The sequence below is a fragment of the Rhopilema esculentum genome, chromosome 3, assembly GCF_057945365.1.
Source record: "Rhopilema esculentum isolate cy_ngs chromosome 3, ASM5794536v1, whole genome shotgun sequence".
Lineage (NCBI taxonomy): Eukaryota > Metazoa > Cnidaria > Scyphozoa > Rhizostomeae > Rhizostomatidae > Rhopilema > Rhopilema esculentum.
The window spans coordinates 7,496,234-7,508,622 of NC_142817.1; the positions used below are offsets into that span (position 1 = coordinate 7,496,234).

The 12,389-nt window shown below is 35.8% G+C and overlaps 2 protein-coding genes across 2 annotated transcripts; one reads left to right on the top strand and one right to left on the bottom strand.

Moving 5' to 3' along the window:
* Window positions 1-422: 422 nt before the first annotated feature.
* LOC135692842 (F-box/LRR-repeat protein 5) lies at window positions 423-10,590 on the bottom strand. Its single transcript, XM_065211162.2, has 9 exons — window positions 10,363-10,590; window positions 7,337-7,675; window positions 6,437-6,532; window positions 6,155-6,209; window positions 5,400-5,676; window positions 4,450-4,621; window positions 3,330-3,412; window positions 1,883-2,173; window positions 423-1,494 (listed from the first exon to the last, which is right to left on the bottom strand). Exons 1-9 carry the CDS (start codon window positions 10,462-10,464, stop codon window positions 1,248-1,250), a joined length of 1,662 nt encoding a protein of 553 aa, XP_065067234.2. The 5' UTR covers window positions 10,465-10,590; the 3' UTR covers window positions 423-1,247.
* A 105-nt stretch (window positions 10,591-10,695) lies between these two features.
* Window positions 10,696-11,487, top strand: LOC148960529 (SAYSvFN domain-containing protein 1-like). The gene has a single exon (XM_089111611.1). The coding sequence runs from the start codon at window positions 10,854-10,856 to the stop codon at window positions 11,349-11,351; it is 498 nt and encodes a 165-aa protein (XP_088967737.1). The 5' UTR covers window positions 10,696-10,853; the 3' UTR covers window positions 11,352-11,487.
* The last annotated feature ends 902 nt before the right edge of the window (window positions 11,488-12,389 follow it).

Below are 12,389 nucleotides of genomic sequence, written 5' to 3' on the forward strand. Positions count from 1 at the left end.
ACCGCTGATCCTCTAGCCCCAATTTTGGCAAGCATTTGTTGTCACTGTTTACTTGTGGATACGTATTTGTTGTAATCTAGTCTATATAAATAATCTGGGCTGATTTTAATCTTTTATATAACAAAAAGTGGATTGGCCACGGCTCCCTGCCCCCTGTGGCACGGGCCTTGACAGGAGATATTTTGCATTTTTGAAATTTTTCAGTTTTGTTGCACAGATAAGAACTCCGTACCACATCGCTTATATTTTCCCATCTCCTGGGTTGAAAATCTCAAATAGGGTTTTTAGACTAAAACTATAAATATACAGTAATACAAATTATCTCTCAGCATTAAACCCTCGGAGGGAAAAATTCCATGCCAGAATGTATGCATGAGTTTTCATTTTTCACAGATTGAGTTGCTTTGAAAAATTACAAAGGATTTTAGTCAAGTTTTCTTCATATATGCTGGATGAAGTTTCAATAGAAATGACGAACATAATTTTTACAGCAATAAGTTTACAAATACAGCAAACAAATCCGAAGCCGTTCAACAACTTCAGATTATGTTTTATGTTACACTTACACGATAACAACACTATTCAAGATTGCAACTAAATTGTGTCTTGCAGTCTTAACGTTTGGTGAGGACCTCTTGGCAGATTTCAGTCCAAATTCCTTATTGTTGTGGTACACCTTGGGCTTTAAAAAAGAGCAACGTAAAACCTTCCAAGAAAAATTTCATGTAACTTGGAAGCTGGAATAGATTTCTTAGCCTACAAAAATGAGGGTCCCAGCCTCGGAAAAGCCTAGTGAAATCTTTAAATTTTAGTTTTTTCAAGGACTGTCAATCAAGTTTTATTGTTGTCAATCAAGTTTTATTGTTGTAAATCAAGTTTTATTGTTGTCAATCAAGCACCAACTTTGTTAAACAGTCCTGTCAAATAAGCGTCATTTCTGTCAATCAACCATGTCATTCAAACCGCCAATGAGATTTAGCAACGTTGAATCTATATACACACCAGACATAAAATTCTAATGATATTTATGTTTCTTCTCAAGACAATTTTTTCCATTTCTTATCATCAATATATTAGCTTGAATTTCCCTTGCATTTTCTTCACTATACACGATTGATCTTTGCTCTGAATCTGTAAAATCGTGATGCAAAATCTAAAATAATCTTCATACATTAATTCAATTCAAATTGATGGAAACATCGACGAGCCTCCATCTTGAGATGCAACTTGCTTGAATGATAAATCTATTACACAATGTCATGGTCCTGCAGGACAATACTTCTGCAACAAACCCTGTTTTTACATTCAATATTCTGACAGCCACTCGCGGACTGGGAATATGGACCTTCAGTGATATTGTCACAGTAATATAGTTCTTCTGCATTCAGGCCAGTGCATGTGTTTACCAAATCTTTTAATCCATCAGCACTGACATTCAGGCAACCAGACAGATCTAAATGCTTGAGCGATGGCAGACCGCGCCTTGCAAGAGCCCTGGAAACGAGAAATACGTATTTGAGATTGTTAATGACGCAAAGGGAACACAGTGGAAACAAAATAATTGTTTTGGGGCTACAGGAGCAATGCGATGCTTCGCAACGTGTTGGTTGTAGCGTTAACATGGTTTGATAAATAGGGACTCTGAACATGCCGTACCGCATCTCTTTTTCTATACCAAGAGGGCTGTCGAGCTTGCAAGGTTACTGGGCACATCTAGATTGACATATTCTTACAGCAAAATAAATTCTAGGGCCTAGCCACTCAAGCAGGCTACAAAACTGTTCCCTTGCGCACCTGTCAATCAAATTCATAACCACTCTATCCCTTCTTTTAAATAGCGTGGGTGATTTAATAACTGAACCATATAATGTACCCATCATACCTGAGCCCCATGTCAGTTATTTTGTAGCAACCAGAGAGCCTTAGGCACTCGAGGCCTTTTAAAGATTTGGGCTTGCAACAAGCACTTGGGGGTCGTGAGGGATGCGAAGCATCTTTCAATTCCTTTCGAAGATAACAGGAGCAATCGTTGCACCTTCCAGTTGATTTTTTCTCCGATTTTGAAGATTTATTGTAAAAAGTCGAAAGTTTCATCAAAGTTTTGTCGGTTATTCTCGTACATCCTGATACATCAAGATATTTTAGCTTTCGACCACCGCCATCTTTAAACAACCTATAAAGAAAATAAAATGTTACCAATAGAATTATAAAAATAAGCCTATGATGGTCCTACCAAAATGAAACCAACAAAGCAAAAATAAAGAAGAACATTCCGGATATGCCAAGATCCTGGTGCATGCTTGGAAACTTTTCATATTTGTAACAGAGTCCATTCGAAAATAGCCAATGTTTTTAACCATTTTGGTCATGACATGTTTTCTGCATTGAATGAATCGCACAACGCACAACTAAAATATCACAAAACTGTACTCTGTAGCCTTATAATGACAACATAAGTCTTTCAATTCACTGAAAGATTACGGGTACTAAACAGAAAATCCACAATGGCAAATTATTCGCAAAAAACATTTAATTAACTCTCAGAAAAGGGTTTTTGAAATCAATTAAACCGAACTGAAAAATTTCCAACTGAAAAGATCTTTCATAGAAAGCCTGCAGCAGCATAGGCATTGAAAATCATCGATCTAAGAAAAGTAACTTGCTCAGGATGTACATTTTTTTCTGCTAAATGCGTCTTCTATCGGCAAACATTAACTCGTATGAATAAAAACGTTTCCTTGTTTTCAGACAAAACAACTTCGATTTTTTAGATTAAAATAAAAAAATTGGCAATATTTACAATCTGGTTTAAAAATGATACTGAAACTGTCAAAATACCAAACATCATCTTAAGAGAAAGGATGGGAGCATGTTGAGCAATTCCAATATAGACAATTACCCCCTGGATAGAATAGGGATCGCTCAGTGAACTTAAAACCGAACCTAATACAATATCAATCACATCAGTTTGCAAGACATTACAACTGCTAAAAGATTCCAGTTTTATGTAGTCATCGTCAGGAGGGATAAAGAATACATAAATTCAATTTTAGTTTTGAATTTCATTAATTTTGAAAACCAAAAGATAAAGTTTCGTTTATCATGGTGGGCATGAAATCAAGGCGAAAAAAAGACGTTGAAAGTCCTTTCATAGCTCTACATGTGGCCTTTTTTTATTTCATTTGAAAACTTTCCAAAACACAAGTCACTTTAAGGATCTTTCTTCTTGAAGGAGTTTTCGCATAAGCAAATGCATTTTTCATGCCTCAATTTTAAAATTGCTAAAATACTTAGTAAAAATATTAAATTTATTTCATGTCGATGCTTACCCGTTAAGACCAAGGTCAGAAATGATTGTCTGCGAAAGGTCAAGATATTCGATGTTAGGGCACTGGCTCAAAATTCTGTATAGCTGAAAAAGAAAAACACGTGACAGATTCTTATCAAATGGCTGTAGTATTAGTTTGATAAGGTTATGGTATTTCGTGTACATAAAAAGAAAGGAGGTGATACCAAAACCACAATAAGGGCAAATAATGGTACAAAACATATAATGTTCTACAAGTAGGCCCAGAAACAGTGTCGTGATTCTAATTTCAAAGTCGCGTTTTGTAGCGTTAGTTTGACAAGGTTATGGTACTGAAACTAAAATTTGTGTGAAAAAAACAAAAGGAGATGATACCAAAAACAAAAAACCACAACAAGGGCAAATAACTTTAAAAAATTAATGCACTGCAATTAGGCCCGTTTATTTACACAGGACGAGCATTCTTGTCTTTAGTTTACGTCTATACGTAATTATTCAAATTTATGATAACAGATTACAAAAATCACACAACATTCAGATATGCTCTGTATTGAAGATTGTTATAGCATCTAGCTTTTAATAAACGTACATATTTTTTCAAGCGACAGCGGAAGCCTGACAGTAAAGCGTACGTAGACACGACAAAGAGTGATTTCTTGGTATTACTTGCTGCTCCTCTGGAGTAGGCATTTTTGACACGAAGTGCACAAACAAAATCACAAGAGCATTGGTACTCACAAGGATGACATATACGAGGTCTCCTGCACTTTATGAGTTTCAAGCATTAGAGGATGGAAGTACAATTTTGGCACAACAGAAACAGCAGAACTTATAAGGTAAAAGAGTGGATCATCGAGAGACGTAGGATTGTCGGCACTGGAAATCGCTTAAAGCACCCTTTACTAAGCAGCTAGAAACTTAGCCAATTGCTAATGATATATTTGACAAAAAACACAAACCACAACAAAGTATGCCTGAAAACATAAAAAAACAAATGGTTACAAGTGGGAATCAAATGCTGCAAGTTGATTAAAGAGGAAAATACCATAGCCTAAATATTAACGTGGGTTCGTCACTGCATATACCTTTGATAACCCTAAATGAAAATATAAAATAACTGAAGCAATGTAAACATGGCTTACAAGTCCATTGGTGACAGCCTTGCTGCATTCAAGTACAAGTGTCTTCACACCCTTGCCAACTTTCGGAAGCAGATACCTTGAAATGCCAAGTAAAACTTTCGACTCCCTTGTGAAATCTGCATCATCGTCGTCCTCCTCATCAGACGCAGTTGAGCTTCCTTCGTCAATTTCACTAAAGAAAACAACTTAAAGTTAGCTGCTTGAATCCTGAAACAGTAATAGACAGCACCGTCCTCGTCACTATTCTTAATGTGATAACGCAATACTTAGGAAATAGGAAACAACACATTCTGTGCAGATTTGCAAAACGAGTCTTTGAATAACAAAAGGTTCCCTGTCAATGTTAAGAACTTGAAGCTCCTTGACAAAATGGCAGCAACTTTACCCGCTAATCTTTAGTAGATTAAAAAATAAAAACTAAGAACTTAAAATCATAAAACTTAATATCTTCCTCAAACAGAAATACCTGCAAGAATTATTTGCATGCAGCCTAGAGACTGGGAATTCTCAATAACACCCCCTCCCCCGTTTCTCTTTGTTTGATAGCAGCTATGTTTGATAAGATTGTTACTGCTTCAGCTTCGTCAAATCTATCATTATACGTTAGTTACAATGATACCGGGACTTCGACAGCAGGGGGATGCTCCGGCAAATAATCCCCTATCAAGCACCGAGTAGAATATATTGTACTATTTCTTCTTAGCATCTGCTTGATTAAAACCTTTTTCTCCTTTAGTGAAATACTACATAGCCCATGTGAAACTTTCAAACAGTGCCGTGAATAAAGTCAGTTACTTTCACTGCAAAATTTCCAAAACAGTGTTCTACCAGAGTTCTCCACAACCCATAGAGAGTAGTTGTGCTTGCCATCTACGAGATGTGCAATCAATAGTTGTGCAACCGCTGGTAATTTATGCCATCATTGCTATGAAAAAAACTCAAAATCTTACTCTTTAAACTGTAGCATTTTATAATTTGGCTCACAATCACAATTGCAGTCATCAGAGCTTGTTTGTTGACCAAACGTCCATTCACTACGACCCCATCTTGACGGATGCAGCACTGTCCATAATTCTGGGTCCATGGCAACAAAAGACCACATCTTGGAGACTTGGGCACATCTGCAAAGTTCTCTTGGCTGCAAATACTTGAAAATCTTTAGCAATATTTCTGATGGCAAAACAGCTTCTGCTGCAAGACTAGATTCTTCTTGCACTTGCCCACGCTCTGTTTAAAAGTATGAATAAAATCAGATAAATTAGGCTTATTGAAAATTGTACACTGTAGTTCACGTAATCAAAACTTTTACATTGTCAGAAATAATCTGATGCTAGGATACAAACCTGTTGCAAGTAAATAATGATGTTTCTAAGTCTATCACTGTTCCTTTCCTGTCATGTTTAACACATACCTGCAGATTGTTGTGGTTTCCAACTAAGGTACAGTTTGTTTCAAATGTGAACATTTATAAACAGACAGATTATCACCCAGCATACAGATACTGCAAAAATTATAACATTCTAAGGGTTAGAGCTTCTCACTTAGTTGCCGTTATCACAGAACAGAGCCTTTGTTGGCTTTAGTAGCATCATTGATTTCAATTACTGCTTAGATACCAATGGACCACAAAGAATAAATAAAAATAAACAGAAAAAGCAAGAAAGGCTTCTACATGGCATTGAAAAGGCAAATGAGAAAAACTCACTTTGAACTTTTTGGTCTCTTTTTGGCTGTACATTTGAAGTTGCAGGGACTTTCTCCTGAAATAGTTTATGTAAATAATAAAAAATTAGTGATGATATATCATGCTAAAAATATATACCCAATGAGGTGCCACATACTTGCAAAAAGTATCAGTTTCAAAAATTCACATTTTGTTTATTATTGGCTTAAATGAAATACTTAACTGTGAGTAACCTATGTACATTTTAAATGTATGAAATAGAAAAAACAATTAGCCAATCATGTTAACAATTATGCAACAAACCTTGTCATCTTGGATGCAATGTAAGTTTAAAACTCTTTCTTTAATGTTCTTCAGTTCAGAGTAAGTAAAATAATTTTGGAGAAGTGGCTGGAATACCTAGAAAGTGACATGTTTGTATAAGTATGGAAGACAAGAGTATTTGATACAGTCAAAACTACTAGCTACATAAAGCACTATTGTTGTAGTTATACTTGATTAATATCAATGTTACATGGTAAAAAAGTGAAGGTCTTAAAGGCATTGAGTCATGATAAATAGGCCTTCTCTACAGGGGATCATTTGGTTTTGGCGTGATCGCTGCAGTTTCATAGATCTTTCATCAGCATCTGTTGATGACAATCTGCTATTGGTGGAAACTGCTTTGTTAATCAGTACGAGGTGAGTTCATGTGACCAGTTCAAGGTCAACCAATAGCATCACATGACAAAAATCATGATTCAGCGGAGTTGGGTACGTTTGGGTAAACCCTTTTCTTTTATCATGACTCAATGCCTTTAAATTAACGTTTATAAATGCCAGAAACATAAAGCAAAAATGCAAGGCAAATTGTAAGATGATAGAACTGCAAAGGCTATTTATTTGACACAATTTTTAGCTTCATGCTGATTTTCCTTTCCTGAGAAAGCACAATAAACAGCTGAGGAATTGCTCAACATACGAGGATGAAGTACCTTGTGAACATCACAGATAGTTGCCCAAGTTAAAAGGGGAAACAAACATTGGCATAAAGGATTTTGGAAATGAGTAAATATCTGGATTGTTATGGATAATGGTCTAGATTGCAAAATCTGGACAATAATTCAGTCCTTTGGCATTTCTTAGATGATATTCTGAGTAGACTTGGTGAGTGCAAAATTTTGATTTTTAAACTTTATATCCCCGATAGAAATAAAGCATTACCCTCTCTTCATCAACCATATGAGGTAAGTATTCTTCGTAGAACATGCTCAAAGACTGGCTCAATTTTTCCCCATAATTCTTAAGTGTCTCTTCTGATGTAATACTGGCAACTTCCACTTGCAAATTTTTTACCAGTTTTATCAAATCTGAGATATGGCTGTTTGCATGCAAGTGTTTGATAAGCTTTTTCAGCATGTCTCCATCCAGCCTCTTTTTCAGTACCCTCATTATGTATTTATCTTCTATTTCTTCATGGAGACGAAACTGTATGAGGGTTGTGCGTAGTTGCTGTAGTAATGTGACAACACTTGACCTGTCTTCAAAGTTGGTTGAAGTTACCTAAAATCATAACATGATGCAAAATATTAAAATCTTACATTAAGTATCAGAAAATTAAAAATATTACCATTGAGCTGTAGAGACACTTTTCACTTTTCCAATATCCTGTAAAATATTTGGAAGACCTGAAAAGCATAATTCTAACAGACGCATTACCCAAGGGCCAGGGCATACCTAAACAAATGCATGAAATGCACCCTGGCCCAAGGGAAAGGTCACTTTTCCTGTCATGTTTTGAGCTAAACCACTGACAAATTTTTCAATTTTTTCATTTTATTGTTTACTTTAAATTCAAACATACATGCAAATCTGAGCATATGAACAAAATTGTAACAAATGATGAATGCAAGTTTAACTATGAATAAAATAGTAGCAAACAAGTACTCTATTATAAAAGTAGTAAATGTATAACTAGAATATATACAAAAATGTTCTGCTTTATTTGCACAAACTAGAATTTCTTAAAGGAGGAACTCCCTTGGTAGTTCAAAAACTAACGAAGGGAGAGCTCCCCTTGGTTGAGAACATATTTATTAAACTCATGTATATGATATTTGTAATAATTTTAAGTGAATAATTGCAAGGAAATTTTAATGTAACTTTTCAGATTTATGTCAGAGATATTAATGTAACCTTGCATGGATAATTTCTTATTTCTTTTGAAAGATAATACCACATTTTTGCCTCCTGATCGAAAATGGACTTAAAACTGTATTTATGGATATTTTTGTGGGTCAACAATACACCTCTGTGACAGATTAAGCCTGGTTCACACCAGTGAGAATACGACATTCTCACTGAGTGAGATAAAATTTTCAAATGAAACTATTTCAAACTTGAAATTGCTCTAGTTAGAACACAGAGTTCACATTGGGTTATCTCACTCAGTGAGAAAAATGATTCAGATTTTCTGAAATGGATAGTAATTCTGATGATGATTTCGAAGTTGCAGCACTTGCATTTGTTTTAGTTCAAAGATCTCAAAGATCTTGTTTACATAAGCAAAATGGAAGATTTGGGTTTGGGATATTTTTAAAGTTCGAAAGCAGCATGGCCAGTTGCATAAGTTACTGCAAGAAATGCGCTTGGAGAAATGTTGCATTTATTTGTTTTTCCCATCGCTGCTATCTCACTAATGCAGGATTGAACCCTCTTGGAAATCTTTATAGGAAGGGTAGTGACGTAACATTATTTGAAAACAAGGAGAAAAATTCCATTGTTCAGAATGATGCAATGCAAACAATGATGATTCTGATGTCATAAATGTGCTGGCACCACAAAGATTAGCATTCTCCTTTGTTCAGTGAGAAATTCAGTGAGATAAATATCATAACTTTTTGATACTATTCTCACTGACCCTCACTGAAAATGCCCCAGTGAAAAAAAATTCAGGCGTTCACACCAGTGAGATAACAGTTAAGTCCACTGAAAAGTCAGTGATACATCGCTGTCTCACTGTGTGAACCAGGCTTTAAAGGCAATTTCAGGAATTATTTCCTCCCTTCCTTTGAAGTTGTTGCTACATATTTCAGACATGAGTCAAGACCAGTTCCATATACTTCACAAAACACTGTCTTTTCTTTAAAATTGTAGATATCCAGCTGCATTCTTCATGTAATTTTACTGAAAACTCGTCATGTGACACATCAACTCATATGATTGTCATCATTGAAGTCTCTGTTAGTGACCCTGTCATCATTGAAGTCTTTGTTAGTGACCCCTGACTAGCAAGCAGAAATGGGATCCTGTTTTCAAAAACTTCCTGTTCTTTTTATTCCTTGTTAAAAACAGCAAAAATTTACTTAAACTTTGAATATTTTATTAACTGCGGCTGTCAAAATACAGTATCTATTAAAATATGAAGAAGCTAGTCCTTACTAAGCAATCTGGGACTCAAGTAATCACCTAGAACTTAAGTAGCCTAAACCAAAGATTCTTACAGTAGCCTAAACCAAAAATACCTTAGTTTTTAAGAGTATGGCAGATTTTGACAAGAACTTACTATGCACCTACAGCCCTGCACCTCAGGTACAGGTGCGCAAAAATCATCCGAAAATGCCACTGCTGGTACTACCACATTTCTCAGTATATTATTTTGCTAGATCTAGTTTTTAAGTATGCCCTCAGTGCTACAATTACCATGGCCTGCATACTGGAAAATACCCATAAGTTTTGAAGGAAGTTTTTTAAAAAAAATTCATATGAATCTTTGGAGCATGAGGATCTTAAGCTAAATCAATGGTAAACAAAAAATTATCTATCTATCTAATTATCTTGTACATTAACCTGCATTAAGGTATTATGTACACTAGTTAGTGTATTAGTAACGAAAAATAATTTTTTTGTAAACTAGTTTAACAAAAGATGAAAGTATTTTAGTAGCATGACCCCATCATGAAAGGTGGCTAATTTGGTTAGCTTGTTCGTTGGCCTTCAGTCTTAAACCAGCACAGTAAATTGAGCTGAGAGGGCTATAGAGAGAATTTAGGGCTATTTACGCGTTTCTTGAGTGATGCCTCCACCTAGAAGTATTTCAATACATCCTATACATTCTCCCCGGGATGCATACAACGTCATGGCACAAGTTGTTGTAAAAGTTTTTTAAATTCTGGAGCAAACAGCTCGCCTATACCAAATTTTAAAGCTTAAAAATAACAACCCTCGCTAAAAATTAATCCTTTACTTACCTCTTCAGTTGTATCGACGATTAATTGTCTCATTTTTGAATGAGGCAATGTAAAAACATCGATTTCCGGGGTGATTCCAACTCGATCTACAACCGCAGCCATTTTCGAACCTTGTTTTACTGATTATGAAATGAAATCGGCCTCTTTGCTCATCACAGATCACTGCGGAGGAGCAAGATGGTTGCCAATGACATCTTCTGACAAAATTCTCTCAGTCTCTTCTCGCAATATTTCCAAATGCAGAAATTTTTTTCGTATTTGAATAACTCAGATGAAACTTTACGTTAATAAATGCCGATGCAAATATACAAGTCAAAAGATTGGAAAAAGAATCGGCTTCCGTTGAAAAGGTACACCCTGCCTCAGTACGAGGCAAGCACTCCGCAATTCCATAAACAAATATGGCGGACACGAAACGATGCGTGGCCTAGACTTGAAATGTGTTTATCTAATTAGAACTGTATAATAAGGATGCTTTGAAAGCCCGTAAAATGGAGAAGAGACTCCAAGAATACCGCAGACTTAAAGCCGAAAAGCTTGCTGAAAAGGGTGGGCCACATGCGGCAAGATCTAGACATTCAAACAGCCAAGCCACCAAAAGTGATAATTTGGAAAACGCACAAAAAGAAGAATTCAAAGCTGACGATGAAAATCAAAGCAGTGACGAGGAGAAAAAATTCCAAAAGAATCTGAAACATCTGAATTCAAAGCACAACGAACAACTATCATTTTGGGAAAGATACTATCTAGAAACTGTTTTGAAGTTTCTTTTCTGGGCATGTCTCTTCGGATTCTTTGTTCAAGTTGGGTTTGGGGCCGTCTATTTCATACTATCCTTGTTTTACTTAATGTATACTAGTATGACTTCAAAATCAAGAAGAGGGGTTCCAAGTGCTTACTCAGTCTTTAACAAAGACTGTGAGAGAATAGATGGAACATTTACAGCAGAACAGTTTGAAAGCCAGCTACGAACTGGGACTTTAAGATGATACGTATTTAATAATTTGATGTACTCTGTAGAATAGGAGATGGATTATTTATTTTGTTTCTTTTAAAATGCTCGAATTTTTCTTGTGTACTGTTTGGTGTAAATTGTTGCAAAGAATGGCAAAAAGCTTTATAAGCAAGATAGGAATCTTGAAATGAATCAAGTAGCCTTATTACAAATTTTATTTGGACATAAAGAGTATATGTTCTCCGAAAGCGGCTCAAAGTTTAAGAGTAAAGAGTGGATGGGATGCTCTTTATCGTAGGAGGTGTGGCCAGTAATAACAGGTAATTGATGAAGTTTGAAAACTCCTCAAAAAGGCTAGAATTTTTAGAGGTTTTTTTCACAAAACAAAAGTATCTTCGGGTAATGATGTGCGACAGTTTCGCAGAGTAAAAATATTACCAGATAATTAGATTTCGGTCGTTAGTATAGCAATAAATGAAAACAAAGATTACAAAGGACCAACAATAACTGGATTTCATAAGAAGACTGCCAATAGATTAGTTATGTAAATTACTCTACCACAGCATCTTCAAGAGGGTGTCTCCTCTTTGTTACTACCATGATGCAAAAAACCGACTTAATTTGAAAATCAGCTGTCGATGTGAGGTACCGGTGTTTCTAAAGGTAAAATGGCCCCACCGAGACACAGGGAAGACAGGGTGAGCACAACAAAAATAGAAGCAAATCTCGGGAAGTAGATGCGGCCAAGAAATTTTACATATATGACAAAAATCAAAAGAAACCGCGGGACTGATTCTGTCGGGATTTTTTGTAGTTCTGTAAAATTTGCCACCTAGTCCTGATGGAATAATAAGCTAACATATAAAAAAGAATCGTGAAAAGGAGCCCCGACACAGCTCGTGTTGTTTGCCAATGAGCAGTTGAGTACGCTTTGTAAATAAAATTTCAAGGTCGGGTAAATGAATTGAAAGGCCCCATTATCAGGACAGAGAGAAAGGAAACCCGCGGGAGGGCGCCAATTGACATAAACCCACTTGTTAGTTATTAATAACGTCGGCGTCTGATTCATTAG